This window comes from Podarcis pityusensis (assembly GCF_964106645.2).
Source record: "Podarcis pityusensis genome assembly, chromosome: 3".
Lineage (NCBI taxonomy): Eukaryota > Metazoa > Chordata > Lepidosauria > Squamata > Lacertidae > Podarcis > Podarcis pityusensis.
The window spans coordinates 23970624-23990086 of record NC_138026.1 but is presented as its reverse complement, the minus strand read 5'-3'; the positions used below and the strand labels follow the sequence as shown (position 1 = coordinate 23990086).

The following is a 19463-nucleotide window of genomic DNA, read 5'->3' as shown; positions in this document are numbered from 1 at the left end:
CCCAGGTACCTGCAAACTGATTTTATATGAGTGCCAGCAGGATTTGGATCATTCCTAGGAAGCGATTGGGAGATAAGAGATGTTGGCCAAAATGTACTTGTAATAATTAAATTGCCAGCTGGCAGCATGTCAATAGTTGGATGTTCTTGCTGACAGAGCCAAGAGAACCTTTTAGCTTGCTGTAAGTTGATAGAGGTCTGAAAGACCTGTCAGTCACCAAGATGTGCTCTGCCTATAATAATAGCTCACATTCCAGGATATACGAAGTGTTATTCACTCGTAAGAGGAATGCATAAATCCACTAGCATTGCGGATCATATCTCAGAAAAGCTAGGTATATGAAGGAGGAGCCTTTTCCGCTGAGCAATTTAAATCAGGCTGTTGCGTGTCAAGGTCCCCAGGGCCACCCCAATAACTCACACATCACACATAATTTTTTGTTTAAGGTTTTTGGCATAATTTTGGCCACAACTTTATTAAAATACAAAAATGTGAGTGGTTGCTTAGGCATTGGTTGCGACTATCTGCCCCCACCGTGGGGGACAGACTGACATTCCGCACGATGTGAAAGTCAGAAAAGGGGAATACACTTGGGGGTAGTGACGGAGCAGGGAACCTGCCCTCAGCCTTCCCCAAATGCAACCAGGAGCTCATTGCTATGGCCCGAGCCCCCTTGACAGAGTGGACAAGCAATAGTTAGACCCTGATTCCTTTAACGGAATCCCTTGCAGCAGCAGCATTAGAGGGGCAGGCACAGCCAATCCATGCCCCTTAACCAACCAAACCATAAACCAATGCCTAACCGCAACCTTACAAGTTGTGACGATTTGCTATACAGGAGGCAAAAACCAAATGGCCCCAGCCAATCAGCCAGATGGACAAAATTCCTACCGGGCCTTTTTCTTTTTCTTTTTCCTTTTCCTTTTTCTCTTTTTCTGTAACTTTAAATTCCCAATAAATATCATTTAAAAAAAATAAAAATTCCTACCGGGCCCCTGCCCCAAGAGCAGACGACCCCATGACAGGCATAGCAAGGTCAAAGCGAACAACCCTAAATATAGGGTGGGGGGACGGGCAATCCGATGCACGGGCAAAAAAAGAGGAAGCCCTAGCCTTGTGCAAGGAGTTTTAGCATTTCTGGCTGTCAATCAACAAATGGCAACATTAACTTCTTCCCAACAACAAGGGAAGCTCCAATCGCATCAGTGGCCAACGATCAATTAGCCCGCCCCCAACTTTGGAGTACCCTGGCAGCCCCCACCGCAACACGTGCTCTCCATGAAGGAGAACACGCTTTCTCTTATAATCATAGATTTGTAGAGTTGGAAGGGACTCTGAGGATCAACAGTCCAAGCCCCAGCAATGCAGAAATCTGAGCTAGATCATGCATGACAGATGGCCATCCAACCTCTGCTTAAAAGCCTTCAAGGAAGGAGAGTTCATTACCCCTCATGGGAGTCTGTTCCACTGTCGAACAGCCTTCTCTCATCTTAAGAGTAAAACCATTGGTTCTTAATTTTTTAAAATATATTTTTGCTTGCAGAATAATGTCCCACATACCTACAACCTTGTCTCCTCTTATGTTCTCCGCCTGAACAAGATACTGTATGTGTAGTGTTGTAACAGTCAGCAACATTATTATTTCCGCTTATTTAACCGACAAAAGTTGGTCACATTACGACACCTGGAGCCAAATCAGAAATGGTGACAATACTTGTTTGAAGCTAACTTCTTCCCCTTTGCTTCTTGCAGCCATTGAGGAAAGGTAGTAATAGCATGACTTCACAGCATCACTGAACACCTGTAGTCACATGATACCACAAAGCCAAATCGAAGTGAGGGCAGTAAACATTGCCTTCATTCTGAATGGGTATCTGTGAGAGACCTGTACCATCAACATTCTGATCCTGTTTGTAGCCCTCTCCCTGTTCCCAAATGGGTTTGCTTTTTGCAGGAATGAAAATGTTCGTGAGAATTGACCCATGTATCAGGTCAGCTCCAGCATTTTGCAAGTAAGAGAGGGGAGGGGAGAGAGAGAGAGAGGATAGTGGTGTATTAACAGAGCTAGGAAAGAAAACCTACCCTTCTGTTGTCATAGAAAATTATATTTCGATGTTTAATGTTTATCTTATGCTAAAAGCAGGAGGAAGGTTAAAGGGGCTTGTCTCAGTATGTTGTCAAGCTTAATTATTAAATGATTTTCAAAGTGCTATGAAGTTTTAGATTAAAGGATCCTCATATTGCAAGACTAAAGTGATCTCATTTATTATTCATTTATTATCAGATGCTGTAGGGTTGATGCAGAGCTGGTATTTTAATTAAAAAACAATAAATTGAAATGTTGATGCCCAAATTAGCTTCGCTTTAATGCATATAGCTTAAAATGATAACTACTGGCTATAAAAGTTTGGTTCTGACAAAATTGCAATGAATAGTTTTCAATAGTGAGCAACAGTGAGCACATGTCTGCCTTAAGCGTCTGCAGTTTTAGAACCAGTGGGATATAGTGGTGAATATCTTTGCACGTGGAAGATTTGGTTTGCACGCCGATACAAACTTTGGATTCAATGATAGTTATTTCCAAGTTAGTAAATGATAGTTATTTCCAAGTTAGTATGCATTGGGCCAAGGTGTGAGTAGCATCCTCTGTTTGAAGGGCTGCCTAGCCCTAATCCAGTTTAAAGCAAAATAACCATAAGAAGAGAGAACAAGAGGGGCCTTGAAGTTTCCTGTCTATAGTTAGCGTCTGGAGAGCAGACTGAGCAGGCACACAGGTCGCCATAGGAAACCATTTTGTGAGTCAAAATGTTTTTAACACTATACTTGCTGCTTCTTGAGCGGATATGCTTAAGGGGTGTCCTCATTCCACTTTTAATATTATCAATCTCCCCCTTTTTTTTGCATTCATGAAATAAGGTATATCATATCTACACCAGTGAGGTGTGGTGGCACCTTGCAGTGTTCAGTGGAGGTCTCTGATGGGTACAAGTTTCATGCTCCTTCCTTGTGGAAAGAATAAACAGTATCCTATTTAGGGTACTCCCAGGTGGATATCGAAGCCCTGCTACAGTCCTATGACTCAGAGGGTGAGTCCCTTGCAATGTCTCTGCCTCCCAAGTCTTTAGAAGCCAAAGACTACAAAATAAGCCGAGGCAGCTGTAGTTGGCCAAGCAGCCTCTCCTAGGAGGTGGAGCCTACATAATACATTAGTTGGCTTTGCCTTCCTGCAGACATCTTCTGTAGCTACCTTAGCAAGACCCAGTGCTTTTTTTTCTAAATAAATAAATAATGTTTAGGGGTACCCTCATTTTGACTCAAGAAAATCACCATTTTATAGTTCAAATTGGGGAAAATAAATACAGTAAATGGACAAATGGATAGAAATTCACAAGATGTTTAGGGATATGCGTACCCCTGCGTAACCCCCCCCCCCCGAAAAAAGCACTGGCAAGACCCACTGGAGGCATCCAAAGTTTTGCCTGCTCTTGATGGAACACTGTCATATTGTGAGCCTCGTTTTCCCATGGAATTTGGACATTGAATTGTTCCCATGCAATTGGGCATGTATTAGCTGGTATTATGGGCTTATACCAGGAAGACCTGAGTTTATATCTTCACCCAGCCATCAAGTTCACTCGGTGACGTTAGCACTGCCATTGTCTCTTTGACTTACTCCCCATTCTTGTTGAAGACAAGATGACCCTGGAGGGACAACAACATACATCTGATAAATTCAATTAAATTCTTCTTTGCCCAGTTAGCACACAGTATTGTTGAGAGTTTGGTTGACAAATTAGTTTCTCTCATTGGTGAAACCCAAGGGACAACTGAGCAACACCATACAGAGTCCTTTTCTAATATTTAAGGTGATATTTTATTTTATTAAAGAGGAAGGAACCCAAGTGATTATATGGAAGCTTTATTTAGGGGCAGTTTAATATTAACTGTAGAATACTTAGACAAACTGTTGAGAACACTTCCCTCCTGGCTTCTATATACATATGCTATTGACACCGAACCCTTGTTGCAAAATTAGTTAGTTATTTCAGGCACAGGGTGCCATCATCTCTGCAATGATTCATGACTGCTACATTTAAACCACGATGCCTAATTTTTATAAAATTCTCCATCTGGACTTTTTTATTCCACAGAATGGACTTCCTGTGCTATGTTCAGACACTGGTACATGCTAATAAGATTTTGTGGTGCAATAATCACAAATGCTCTAGTTCCCACCCCCTCCATATATTTTAAGGTATAGCAGACAAAGCTCGTTTTCCTATTTGCAACATTTCACATTAGTTTAGTTCAAAAAATCCCCAAAACATTTAAATAGGGGTTGCTTCTGATAGAAGCAGCATGACCTTAAAATAGCAATGTACTTGGAGACTATGTTGGAGAAAAAGAAACAGAAATAAGAATTCGTGCATTATGCTGATGGCAAGGTAGCCACCAAGAATGCAACCCCATGGGTGCTACTCCACATAACAGGCCATTTGTCAAACATTTGTCAGTCTTTTGTCTAAGTCCCAGATGGTTTGGACCAATGTTATCATGCCCCACTCCAGTAAAGAGGTTTCGCTAGCATGGTTAACATACCTGACCTATATAAGGAGTGCTTCAAAACAAGAAACTTAACACAGATAGTGACACCTGTCTTTTCAGTGGCAAAGCATGATACTTTACTATACGGGATGGCAAATATGACATTACTGAACCCTAGTGGGTTGAGACCCATGAATGGAATGTAGAAATTGAGGAGTATAACCCATTCAAAAGGAATAAACTGAACAGGAACGGAGGAGGAGTAGCATTATATGTAAAGTATGTGTACACTTGTGAAGAGATCTATGGCCTGGAGCATGGAAGGCAGAAGGGAGTCCAATATGGATGGGGGTTTCTTAAAGATGAAGTATTGGAGGCACAAATGCAGACAATTCCAACAAGAAAAAAAAGTGGGAGGCATCTAAAGAATGTGGCTGCATAAGGAGCTTACAGATGACCTGAAATTTGAGGAGTGCATGTATCAGAAAGGGAGAAAGGGGAAATTATGAAGGAAGAATACACATGAGTATTCAACAGTTGCAGGGGGAAAGTCATGCAGCCCAAAGCTCAGAATGAGATTCTGAGGGAGGTTAAAATAATGAAATAAGGTACTGTATCTTTGGCTATGTTTGAAGCAAGAGGAAGGACAAACAAGTAGTAGGTCCTCTGTGTGGAGAAGATGGAGAAATGCTATTGTGTGACAGAGAGAAGGCAGAACTGCCCAACACCTGCTTTGTCTCTGTCTTCACCCAAAAGGAAAGCAGTGCCCAACCTGGTGATAAGAGGATAAATGATGCAAGGAGGGAGCTGCAGCTCAAAGAGGTGGCAAGGGAACACATAGCTACTTCAGTTGATGGGGGACTGATGAGCCGTGCCCAAGGGTAATGAGAGTGTTCATCATTTGAGTTTCACTATGAAATATATTTCTTAATGATTTGTGGAGTTCTGTAAGAATTGGGGGGTACTAGGCCAGTAGGCTGATAATGTCTGTCACTCATATTTGATCACTGTTCCGGGCAACATTTAGTCCCAAATTCTGAAATGAGAACTATAAATGTCTAGAATGTGGAACAAGATTAAAAGTAGGCATTCACTCCTTCACTTTCAAATATTTTGCAGTCAAGACAACTGCATTAAATGCAGTTTTCCCAGAATACATTCTTGGTGTTGCAGTGTCAAGAAATGTGGTCATCATTCTCTATGCATCGGTAGTGAGCCAAGGAGTCAACAGACTGTACAAATTTTACTTGATGTTGATTGGTATTATATTGCGTTACTTGGCAGCAAATTCTTGTCAAATTGAAATGAAACTTATTGAAACTATGCAGTATTTAAATTTGGTTTTTGGAGTTTTCGCCGCCTTTCCTAAAAGCAAAACTTGAGAAAGGAAGTTAGGAGCCAGCTGCTGTTTGCTATGACCTGTTAAACATTTGTTTCTCAAGTCTCTTCAATGATTTCTCACGTAAGTGACAAGAATGGTGTGACTTACTTCATGATAGCTCCTAGGAAAGCGCTGGGTCAATAGTTTCCCCACCAAGTTAAATACATGTCTGCTTCAGACCAATAATCATGCCAGCAGAGGGGAATGTTCCTAAGACTAATCTATTAAGCCAGAGAGCTTGGTTCGAGTGATCTCTGTGAATATTCACTTGTTTACAATAGCAGGTAGCTTTGTGTTGTTGTTGTTCTTTCTCTAAAAGGTCAGAAAGCAAGTTAAATGTATGAGAATTTCTTGGGAAAAGCTGAAGTCAAATAATGGGATGTTTATCTAGCTAGAAACCCCATGCCACCATAGCTTTATACAAAACGATGACAAATTATCCAAGAAAGGGCAAACTATAATAATGTGGGGCTGCCCATGTTCTGTGGGACGGTCCCTAAGGATGCTTCAGAATCTGGAAGAATGTCACCACCTGATTTCATGTGGGTCAGCATTATTATATGACACCAATGCCTTCAAAGCTGCACAATATAATGTTCACCAATATGTTTCTGGGCCTAATTCAAGCTTTAGTCATTTATATTTTAGACTTCACAAGGCATGGAACAGAACAAAGCAAAAGTGATAATCAGTCTAAAACACTACATCAAACCATTGGAGCCATTAACTAATCCGCTAATTATGCAAAAAAGAAAAAGAAATAAAAGAAAAGAAACCATTACTAGACTTGCAGTCATTCCTCACATCCCTGTGTGAAAAGATGTGTTTTCAGTTGTCTCCTGGAAATCACGACACATATTTTGGGAATTACTTCACCTGGGAGAAAGCTGTGCAGCAGCCAGCAAATCAGTTCAAATGGCTCATGGTCAGCAGAGGCAAGAAGCAGTTTTCGCCCTCACATTGCAACCTTAGCACATACAAGTCCATGCCTTCTATTTAGTTACCTGTTGGCCATGACACTGAGTTGTCTGGGCTTTGCTTGGTAGAGATTCTGAAGGGGCATGCAGCCTCTGCGTGCAAAGGGTGAAGACGCACTCTCGATCCTTGCGGTATAGATGTGCCCCCCCCCACCATGAGAGGCATCTACCATAACTGACAGATGAGAGGGGGAAAAGGTAAAGGTGCGTTTGATTTCCTATACAGCTTCTTCCCACCCCCCTTTTCTTTGCTCTGCGAGCTTGACTTCTCTGTGTTGAAAGAAGGCATGCAGTTGCTAATTGAACTAAATTGCAACTAGAAATGCAAATGTCCATCTGACATGTAGATAAATATAAACATTCATTTTCTGAAATGCTTCATAGTGAGACACTTTCGTGGCAAAGATATAGCTGCTCAAATCACCAATTTGTTTTTTGTATTTTAAGTGTTTCTCATTGCTCTCAAGGAGGGTCAGGGCCTGAAGTGGTGAGGCGACAAGGGACATACAGTGGTACCTTGAGTTAAGAACTTAATTCGTTCTGGAGGTCTTAACCTGAAACTGTTCTTAACCTGAAGAACTACTTTAGCTAATGGGGCCTCCCACTGCCACTGTGCCGCCAGAGCATGATTTCTGTTCTCATCCTGAAGCAAAGTTCTTAATCCGAGGTACTATTTCTGGGTTAGCGGAGTCTGTAACCTGAAGTGTCTGTAACCTGAAGCGTATGTAACCCGAGGTACCACTGTACTGCATGTTGCTTATGCATTGGGTCCTATATGGCTGACACACCCTTCTCTGGTAAAAGATTCTCTGCTTTTCAGCAAGAGAAAGGGCTGGGATGAGAAAGTTTCCCTTGATAACCATTTCCTCTATGAAACTCCCTGCTCGCTGGTTTCACCACTGCAGAATTGCACAGCCATGTTTTTTAAAATAAACATGGCTCTGTAACAGTAGCACCAAGGGTAAAATGGACAAAGAGAAAAATTTAGGGTGGGCAGTGGAGCCAATTGGCAAGTGGCAAGTTATGTTAGCTTTGTAAACCATTTCTTTTATTGAAGAACGCAATATTTTAATGCCATCATTATCGTGGAGGTGTCTGTGGAGGGGATATGTTGATTGAAAAGGTCTAGCCAACCAGATGATTAGTTGGGTTCCTATTGAGGGTATTTGGCAAGCCAACATGACTTGATGTGGGACTGAGGATTGGTGTGGTCGTTCTTTGGTGTTATGGCAGGGGACAAAGCTGAAGTGCAACTTTTGAATAAATGTGTTTTTAATAATAAAAAAGCGCTAAAAGAAAAAGGGAAAAGAAAGGATGTTAGCCTAAGGAAACCTTTTAAATAAATAAAAGTACCCCCTCCCCACAATGCACACATTGCTACATACATCAATGCCAGTTCAATTTCTGTGGTGCTCTTTATCTCGCTGTCCATTTATTTAACATACAAATTTAACATACTTAATGATGTACCTCTTTCCACACTATACATTTCAAGGTAAATGAATGATCAAAACAACATTCTAAAAAGTATCTCTCTATCTCCACACACACACACACAACACCATTCCAGAAATAAAAATGGGATGAGAATGCAAACAACTGCAATTTTCACTTCTGTTTCCACTGGAATTCTCTGACATCCCTAGCATAAGTTTGCAGCCTTATTCATCCTGACAGCGTCAGTCTCCTTGACTGCCTCTAGCACTGCTGTCTGTTCCTCTACTCCTTTTCTGCCAACCATCGCTTCCTTTGTCCTTGTGACCTGTGTGAGACGCCTTCTTCTTTCTCTTTCTTCTTTTTCCTCTTGCCTCAGTCTCTTCCACCTACACTTCCCTCAAGGTTTGTGTATCTCACTCCAACCCTTGTTGAACTGGAAACTTGTCAGGAAGACTTCCTTTGTAGTGAAGCTGAATTGAAGGTGATAGTTTTTGTTGTGATGAACTGAGCCTTGAGGAATCCCACTAAACAGCAGAATTTCTTTCCCCCAACAGATCTGCCACATTTATTTTTCAACACGAGGTCTAAGCAAGGAGAGTGCCAGGTTTAACAAAAATATAGGCACAAGGGAGAGGGAAATGCAGGGAGACATGAAAAGGAGGAATGGAAATTAAACATAATTCATAATGTAGTCAGGTTTTATGGCCATGACACATAGTTGTATTTAGATACAAATATTGAAGCAAAATCCTGAAAATGACTAATAGCCGTTGAGCTTTGCTTTAAATTATACCTTGGCTCCCAGCTGCACTCAATCTCATGATAATATATACATATTTTATTTCTCTTTAAATGGCAGAAAATGAACTGTAAATTCCATTTCCCTGACATCAGAGAAGCATTATGCAGACAAACAATGACAGAGAAATATTCTGTAGTAATCTTTCATTGACATAAACGAGTAGAAAATGTGCAACATTAAATGCAGTCTTTAGGATGAATTTTCAAAGCACATTCTATCTCCAGCTAGATTTGCCAGCTTCATTTTAGACTTATCATTGATCTCTAAAACTTATAGGACTTATCCCAGAGAAAGTGTGGTTTCATGGCCTAACCGCAGTGTACTGAATGTTTTCTGAGCCATAAGGCCGCTTGCTAAAGAGGGAAAAAACAACCCACCAAGCACATTCTGTGGTCTGAGTGGTAGGGAAAGGTGACTTCCTTTGGCAACAGACCATACAACCAATGGGTTGGATCCAGACTTAGGTCATCTTAAGAACAGACCATAATGCATGACTGAATCTGGGTCTGCAAGCTGTGGTTCATAAGCATATGTCTTCATGTGTATGCATGTATGTTGGTATGTAATGTTTTATACAGTTGTGGTTCTGGTTGGGAGGATGTGGGTCATTGTGGAGGGTGCTCGCTCAGCTTCGGATCAGCTTTTGAACGAAAGGGAGGGTGTTTAGGATAACAATGATCATGAATTGCAGAAGCATAACGTTTCAGATAGCCACCAACTTTCTAGGGCACGGCAAAGACTATTGTTTTCTTTGTTTCCAGAAATCTCACAAACAAGATCCATCTTGTCACTGACTCCTGCATGGTGCCATCAATCAATGGTCTTAAACAAGTGGAAGAGAGGAAATCACAGCAATTCTCCACTCTCTCTTTTCCCATAAGTAGTCCAGACCAAGCCAAACCAAGTTCCCTTTGCATAAGGAGAGGGAAAAGAAGATTTTAGTTAAACAGAGATGTAACTTTTGACGCTAGCACTGAAAGGTGTTTGTCAGGTTAGGCAAAACATTAATTTTTAAGAGACATATTCATGGACCCTAGAAGTTTGTAGAGAAAGAGAATACTAGGCATCGAGTAGATAGCAAGTTGAAGACTAAGCACATTTTTAGAATGAACAGCATTAATTAAAACTGTTACTGCAACAGTTGTTGACACAGACTCTCCTATCTAGGTCAAAATGTATCTACGGTAAATGTACATTTAGTCTGTCATCTTTAACTCATGCAATTTATTTTCTGAGACAGGAAAGGAAAACAACTTAATTAATAGATTAACTGAGTTGACTTATTGAAATAGTAGAGCTCCACTGTGTGGCTGGGTAACTTTGCTAATCAACAGTAGCAGCATTGGAAATATAGAACGAAGGCTCATGATTAGCTATATGTTTTTATTTAGCCCTCAGGTGTGTAATAGATTTGTTGGATGCTGTGCTTATTAGTGTGTTTTGTGACAGTTTTTATAGCAGGAAGACTAGGGGAACCCCATGTACAACTAAAGCAGTTATCTTTCTCTCTGCAGTAAAGGGAGCACTTTTTTGGGGGGGGGGGTGGAAGGAAGGAAGGAACACACGAAGCCAAGGGTTGCTTCAAGTGAGGGACCTAGTTTCCCCAGACCTAGTGCCATAGTGCTTGAACCAACCCCGAGAGTAGCAGTAGGAAGACTTTTTAGATAGCATGTCAGGAAATCCTTTTTCTTTTTCATATTTCATTTGCCATGTGCTGAGAAGTGAATATGCTCTAGCACTAATGGTTTGGTACAGGGAGAGGAAGCCAATTTGTTTATGAGCCCCAAAAGAGCATTGAAAGGAAATTTGGAGGGAAAGGAAGCTTAAAGCATAGGATAGGGCTACTTAGGGACCAAGACTTTGATGAACTTTAAGGAAATTTGATGGATTCGTAACTGCTGAACAGGAAGATGGCTACTAGCCACAACTGCTATGTTCTACCTCTACTGTGGGAGGTAATATGCCTCTGAGTACCAGTTGCTAGGATTCACATGTGGAGAGAGTACTGTTGTGCTCAATTTCTGATAGCTAGCTTCTCATAGGCATCTGTTTGGCAACTGTGAGGACAGAGTGCTGTGCAGATTAGCCATCCACATATAACTAGCTTCCCTAACTCTAATTAATACATGAAGGGGTTAAGAACATAGAGCAAGGTGTCCTGCCAGGCTCAGCTAGGATACTGTTCTACCATGGAAAATACTTCTTTGGGAGGTTGTGGGCTCTCTTTCATTGTATGTTTTTAAGCAGATACAGTGGTGCCCCGCAAGACGAATGCCTCGCAAGACGGAAAACTCGCTAGACGAAAGAGTTTTCCGTTTTGGAGGTGCTTCACAAAACGAAGCTCCTATGGGCTTGCTTCGCAAGACGAAAATGTCTTGCGAGTTCCTGCGGTTTTTTCCCCCTCCCCCCCTTTTTCTAAGCCGTTAAGCCGCTTATCTGCTTATCCGATAAGCTGATAAGCCGCTAAAAGCCGCTAAAAGCCGCTAATAGCGCTAATAGCGCTAATCCGCTAATCCGTCAATGGGCTTGCTTCGCAAGACGAAAAAACCGCTAGACGAAGAGACTCACAGAACGGATTCTTTTCGTCTTGCGAGGCACCACTGTACTGTATGACCACCTGCTTAAAGTTGAGATTCCTGCATTGCGGGGAGTTAGACTAGATGATCCTTCAGGTCCCCTCCAACTCTACAGTTCTGTGATTCCATGAACTGAACTGCCTCGCAGAAGCTTTCACAGACTCTAGAAGTGCAGACAAATGAGTGGCGAGATTTGTACCCATTTGTCTGCCAGCAGCTGCCTTATTTCCAGGCTTTTATGAAGGAGCTCAAATCTCTGTTGCTGACAGTCATTCCTTAGGAATGTAAGACATAGGGCAGGCATAGGCAAACTCCAGCCCTCCAGATGTTTTAAGACTACAATTCCCATCATCCCTGACAACTGGTCCTGTTAGCTAGGGATGATGGGAATTGTAGTCCCAAAACATCTGGAGGGCTGGAGTTTGCCTATGCCTGACATAGGGCCATAGGAAGCTGCCTACACTGAGTGAGACACATGGTTCATTCACCTAAGCATTGACTTTGTTCAGACTGACGGTGGCTTCCCTGTGTTTGAAGCCCAGGTTATCCCTCCAAACCCTACCTGGGATTGAACCTGGGACATCTCTGTATGGAAAGTATGTGCTCTACCCACTGAGCTATGGCCCTTCTCTTGCACAAAGCAGACCAAAACTCTGAAGTGCTGTTTGGGGAAAAACACCCTTTGCAGAATGTGAGCTGTTGTAGCGCGGAGGGCTTATTTAAAAACTGCTGCTTACAGAAAAGAATTTCACAGTATCTTTTAATTACTGTGAATGATCAGTGCCTTTGTTTTACTTCTCAGCTGAAAGATGGCACTTCCCAACAGCAGGCAGGCTTCTGAAATCACGCTGAGACGATGCTGACTCAAAGGAAACATCGCCATATTTCGAATTACCAACACAGAAACATTTTTTCCGAGAGATATTCTGTTCCTCGTGAGATTTATAACTCTATTCCCAAGTGCTGTGATTAAACAGTTATATCCTTCCCCTCACACGCTCTTCTGGTTGCTTTGCAGCGTTGTGCCCATTTTTCTTCACAAAACAACTTTTATCTCACATCTCTGTTCTCAGCTGACATGATAGTAAAGCAGACAAATTTACAGGCAAAATATGCAGACAAAATAAACGCTGCTTTCGATTGCATTTTAACCCACCTTAGGATCAAATGATGAAGAGCGGACTAAAGCATTTTAAATAAATGACAAGAACGAGACGAGTTGCTTGTTATGGTATGTGCGCGCAAGTCAGACGCCCCTTTCTCTAATAACATTACTCGGAATAAAAGCCACATCTCCTCAAGACTTACACAGGAAAGAAATGAAATAAAAATGGTTCCCCGAGAATGCAAAATAGAGACATGTTTCCCTGTAAACTTTAAACAACAACAACAACACATGTTCAGTGGAACCATTAGCAGAAATAAAAATGGAAGCTTTTGGTGCAAAGTGGTTAGCACTTTCTGACATAATATTAGTTTGAAAGATTGTAGGCAATGCAAATGGGAAATGTTTTGAAAGGCTCGTGCTTCCACCAATTATACTGAAGCATACAGTCCAAGTGTTGAAGCAGACCATACAATGATGGTCCATGGGAAGCCTTCTGCGGTGCTACCTCTTTTAACCAGGGCACCATGTGTGGCAGTCTTTCATCAGAGTGCTGCCTTTTCCTTCTTGGAGTACAACTTCAAGAGCTGCTTCTATAGAAAAGCCTTCCTGAACCACCCCAGCCACTGTTTCTGTAGCCTAGTCTTGCCTCCTGACATTCCCTTATTCATTTCTCAGTACAGTGGTACCTCAGGTTAAGTACTTAATTCGTTCCGGAGGTCCGTTCTTAACCTGAAACTGTTCTTAACCTGAAGCACCACTTTAGCTAATGGGGACCTCCTGCTGCTGCCGCACTGCCGGAGCACAATTTCTGTTCTCATCCTGAAGCAAAGTTCTTAACCCGAGGTAATATTTCTGGGTTAGCAGAGTCTGTAACCTGAAGCGTATGTAACCCGAGGTACCACTGTACTTTTTTTATTTAAAAAAACATGCCTGATTCTACCTCATCTCCATTTCCCCCCTTGTTCTATCTCTCTAAAGTGGACCGTAAATTCCCCTGGCAAGGACTTGTTCTATATTCCGTGGCAGTGTCTAGCTTTCTGTATACACTAAAAAAATAGGATTGTTAGGAAATGTTATGCTTGGAGTGATTTTCCTGCAACCTGCCTTGAGAGCACATTGGGAACAGAAATGTGAAACAAACTTTTTAACATTACGTTTAACGGCTGTAGGGTTCCTGGCTTACATCAGAGGCATCTTGTAGTCTGTTAAGAGATGGCCAGGTTTTTCACATTGTGCCTTAAATAGTTATATGGATGAAGGGATTTTGGCAGCTGCATGTAGGTTTCGGAACTCCATCCTCCTGCAGCACTGTGGAATGTGGGGGGAAAGACCTTTTAAAATCCCAAATTTCTCAAGCTGTTAAAGACACAGAAGTCCTTTATGTTGAAAGGTTGGACCATTTATTTCCTGGTTCATCCTTGTGTGCAGACATCATTTTGGTTTGGTTTGTATGCATGTAGGTGGAGGAGTGACATCTGCAAAAGCAGTCTCAGCTCACTGGGGCATCAAACCTAGCATGTTTGCTGAATGGTAGAGATGGGGAACTTGTGGCCTTCCAATGTGGTTGGGCATCAACTTGGATCAGCTGCAGCCAGTCATGGTCAATGGTAAAGGGTGTGATGGGAGTTATAATCTATCATCCTTTGGAACCCCTGATCTCAGGGACCATGTGTATAGATGTGGATCATGTAATCTGTGTTAAGGATAATGGTTTAATTTCCTGAAATGGGAATGGTTACTTATGTTAAATTACTGTTTATTTTTAACGTGGAGTTTTTCCTTTGGTGGTAGCTCTCATGTGATTGGCTGACTGTGAGTCACATGAGACAGGCATTCCGTTCTGTTGTGACTGTTATTCCAATAACTGTTGTTTTTAACTGTCTTTCTGCTTTCCCCCTCTCTCTCTGTGAGGGAGAATGGCAGCTGAGAGAGGCTTCTCAGGATACTGCTGAGGACATTGTGTGTCAGTGTGATGTATCTGAAGTGAAACAGACAGAGGATGATCCCTAAAGGTTATTAGGGAGAAACCTGTGCACAAAAGCTCTCTGTAAGGAACAGAGAGAATACTGCAGAGGTGAAAGTAAAAAATAAAAAAATAAAAATCCAAAAGAAACTGTAAGACCTGAAATAAAAAAAATCATTCCAGTAGCACCTTTAAGACCAACTAAGTTAGTTCTTGGTATGAGCTTTCGTGTGCAAGCACACTTCTTCAGATTGGTATCTGAAGAAGTGTGCTTGCACACGAAAGCTCATACCAAGAACTAACTTAGTTGGTCTTAAAGGTGCTACTGGAAGGATTTTTTTTATTTTGACTATGGCAGACCAACACGGCTACCTATCTGTAACTGTAAGACCTGAGTGAGCTCTACAGTTCAAGTGAGACTGTACCCATGTTTGAATAAGCATGAGATTGTAAATATATTTTTCTCAGTTGAATATAAAGAGTCTGAACATTGTATAGTCTTTACAAAGAAGCTATCAACAACCTAGAGGAGCTATTTAGCTTCCTAGCTGTAAGCTACTCAGTTACTTTGTGTATCATCAAAATTTATACACACAACAACAACAACCTGTATGCGTCACCTGTGGGTGTTTGTATGCATGGGACCGTGTATGCAAAAGCAATGTTTATATAGGCACCACTCTCACTCTACTTAGTTCAGATTGGCTGGGGCAACCCAGTCAGATGGGCCGGTTCCAATTATTATTATTACTATTATTATTATCATCATTATCTACTATGAGTATTGGGTATTGGAGTTAGAGAAAGAGAGAAACATAAAGTGGGAAGAGATCTGTGCTTCACTGCTGATTGTCCAAGATATAATGTATCAAACAAATATAGCGTCAAGAGAGGAGAAGCTCAAGGATATAATGAGGCAATCCTAGCTTAAAAGTGATAATCTCTGTAAAGGCTACTGTATTGACTACTTTCTGTATTTCTTTCTTTCTTTTTCCTTGCAGAGTCACAGTGTACACTCTGTGGTGAACCTGAAGGTGAGTTGCGCATCAGCATCCTTAATAATTTTCAAAGTCAATAGTGGTGATACTTGACTTGCATGATTTGTTTATTCTGCTAGTACTTTTTCTGCTGTGGCAGTAGATGGAACATGTCATTAGATGTGATGCTAAGGGGGGGGGGGAGCTGGGGGGGGGAGTGGAGAAGAGACGTACTGCTGTGTTAGATGCCAGAAAATGAATTGAATTAGTGCTGAGTAAAGTACAATACATCCTTTGGGCAGCAGGAGACCAATATTCTCTTGTAATAAAAATGGAAATACCTTTTACCCAGGTATTGTGCAATGGTCAGTATAACATAATAAGAAAAAAGAAAAGAAAGGGAGAGTGTGAGTATTCATTTTAGGGCATATAGAAACATATCAGTTAGAATTTATCTCGAGCAATTGACATTCTGCTGTTGAATTAATAGCATTTTGCTATCAGTGCAAAGATTTCTCTTTGTGCCATGGAACATTCTCCTCCCTATGGGTGCCCCCTAAATATGTTCTGTATGTTCTGGGATTTTCCCCATTTGTCCAGAGCAGATTTGAGGGCAGAGCATGCCCAAGGGCCCTAATCCTTGAGCTAACAGAAATGTTTCATTGAATACTGCCCTTATTCTCAAACTATAACCCAACCTTTCATACACTGTCCTGCAATAAGTCTTCCACTAGGTTTTGCGCAAGAGCTCATTCTACCGGTGCCATTTCTTCTTATTTTTTGGTGGCAGAGGGAGAATTTGTTTCTTGCACGTAATGTTTAAGATGTTTAATTCAACTGGATTTTAAAATGCTCTTCTGTCATGCTCTCCTGTTCTGTTATTATTTTATTACTATAATATCATTTCTCTATTTTGTAAATAACTTTCAAGTTCATATTGCTGAAAAGTAGGATATAAATACCAGCAGAAGATAAATAACCCAGCCAACATTGTGCAAGCGCTTTTAATTTCCAGTTAGCTCAGTAGAAGAGAGTTCAGTTAACTTAGATGGATTTTGTTGTCTGTTTTTAATGTTTGTTTGCAATAATGTGGACAGAAAATTGAACTGGAAGTATTATTCAGAGAAGCCAATACATTATTCAAATAATGGGAGTTCAGGATGTGGTTAATTCATCTCAGTGAAATCAGTGGACGTACAAATTCTTAACTTTACCTGGATTGTGCCCTTACATTGTAAATTTGAAATATCATTTTCATCGCGTGTATGATTTACATTTTGATTGTATCAACCGTGAGCTGCACTTGATCTCAAGACACTGCAAACAGCCTTTGGGGATAAATAGTAGCTGCTGGTGGATTTTTAATTTAGCTGAAATGAGACAACTTCATTCTGTGGAATGTCTTAACGTCTTAAAAATAAAACTGCAAGATGTTTGTGATAATTAAAGGCTATAGGTAGTATCCAGTAGTAACCAGGGTAGACCCATTGAAATCAATAGTTAAGTAACATAAGGCCATTGATTTCTGTGGGTCCAGTCTGAGTATAATTTGGTTACTACTCTATAAAATTATTCAGCATTGTTAGCAGTAGCATTGTTTTTAAATTAAACCAGTGATCCTGTGGTTGTAGATATGGCATTTGGAAGACATGTAATAAAGCATAGTTTTCTTAATATTTTGCTGGGCAACAGGAGAGATCAGAAGTCTAAAAAAATTATATTACATTGGGGCTCCTATTTTAGTCTTAAAATAATTGAGTAGGGAGAAACACTATATTATTTCAGTTAACACCTCCTTTCTTGCCATCTGTGCCTAGTGTAACCTTTTCCCCCTTCTTCTTCTTCTTCTTCTTCTTCTTCTTCTTCTATTTAAGAACTAGATGATCTGGTTTTATTTTTTTCAGATTAGGAATCTGGGCATTGGTTCAAGAATAATATCTTAAACATGCAATAGATTGCTCTCGGTAGGGTTTAATTTCCACCTGAGTGACTCTGCAGTGTGCTGGTTCCGTGGTGTTACCTCCAAGTCTAAAAGAAACCAAGCAAAGACTTGTAAGTGGCCCCAGAGAACCTTTACAAACACTACTGAAGCATGGATTAATGCTTCATAATTCTTGGTGCCCTGCGATCTCTCAGCAATTTGTTCAGTAATTTGCTTGACTGCTTCGGTGCAGTGCAATATTATAAGACTCCATACTTTTTTTTTTTACACAAAAAAATGCTGTTTAATTTATTATTATTATTTTATCTAGTTTTCTGAAAGGACTTCAGTGTGCCATTATGATAACGAATTCTATTTTGGCTTGAGGCAGGGCCTGACAGGCTCCATAAAGGACTGCTGCTGGATAGAGAGGGCTCCGTTTTTGTTTTTTAAATTGCTTTTATTTTTTATCTATGTCATTTTAAATTGTGATTGATATTAATGCTGTATTCTTAGTTTTAGATTTTATGATTTATGTGGAAATTGTTTTCCATTTGGTTGTGTACTTTCTGATGTGTTTTATTTATTGCTTATGACTTTCGTTATGTTGATAATTATGTAAATCTTGTCATGTTGTTTTAACTATGGAAAGGTGGCATACAAATAAAATGATGATGATGATGCTTTTTGTGTGAAACATGACCTCATTGTTTGTGCGTATTTGATGTTAAAATTAATTCGTTGTGATTTTGAGACACAGTCCAGAAATATAAAGACTGTGCCCTCCAGTGAGGGCCAAGTTGTTTTATTACATTAGGGTGCTCAAATACAAAATGTATTCCACTTCCACTTGTCCTGCCACTTTTCTCCGGGAAAACCCACTCTTTACTGCTGAATCGTAGCAAATGTCAATCAGGTTTCCTCCAGATTGATGCTTGCTCTGATTTAGCACTAAAGAGTGGCTTTTCCAGGGGAAAGTGGCAGTGCAAAGGCAAAACCACTTGGGCATGTGCCTAGAAAGCATGGGATAAGCAGAAAACTGTGTACCCCTTCATGTATTAAAAGTGTGGAAGAGCCCTAAGCCACCTTGAGCCTCTATTATTATTATATTAATAACATAATCACTGCCAGTTGCAAAAAATTCTACTGTTATCAAATTTTAGCTTATTTTCTTGGTTTCTTCTCTGGCATTAAACTAGAGCTTTACAGTTCAGATGTAATAGGGAACTCTAGGTGGATAAACCAGGTTCTTTGCTCCAAAGCCAGTGCATGATAGAAAGAAGAGAAGGGCAAGGGAAGAACACTAAACCAGGGGTGTGGAACCTACTGACTGCCGGTCAGCTATACTATAAACTACAGCATCATTTTATCTAGACCTTGGCACTCTCCCCATTCTGTTCACACCTAGACCACATCCCCTCTACCTGTCCCATGGGAGAGAAACCAAGAGAGGGCTGTACTGGGTGTGGGAGTGGGGACTGCACTTTAGCAGCTTATTCCATCCCTTTAGCTTCCTTGACTGTCTCTTCTTTGGCTACAGCACAAAAAGAAACTAAAAGGCAGGCAGGCAGCTGCATTAGCTTGGAAGCATGAGTGCAGAGGCCATAGAGAGATGCTCTAGCCCCCGTGCTCTGGCCAGGAATGCCAGTCATCCTGCGTGCCTATGTCTTCTCCTCTTAGCTTTGCATCCGATAGGGAGAGTGAGGGGATAGGAGGGATGTTATTGTTTCTGTGCATGGCCATGTGTGTTTATGGATCTGTGAATACGCCCTGCTC

The 19463-nt window shown here is 41.0% G+C and overlaps 1 protein-coding gene across 11 annotated transcripts in view; it reads left to right on the top strand.

Moving 5' to 3' along the window:
- Positions 1-19463, top strand: part of DLGAP2 (DLG associated protein 2) — a 401938-nt gene that overhangs the window by 156825 nt on the left and 225650 nt on the right. For 7 of the 11 annotated variants that reach the window (XM_080999011.1, XM_080999012.1, XM_080999003.1 and 4 more), the window contains one exon: positions 15791-15823. In XM_080999011.1, coding sequence (XP_080855137.1) covers positions 15791-15823 — 33 coding nt within the window. Of the gene's footprint in view, positions 1-14736; positions 14901-15790; positions 15824-19463 lie in introns of those variants that run through there. The other 4 variants (XM_080999013.1, XM_080999017.1, XM_080999015.1 and 1 more) reach the window with 3 other exon arrangements.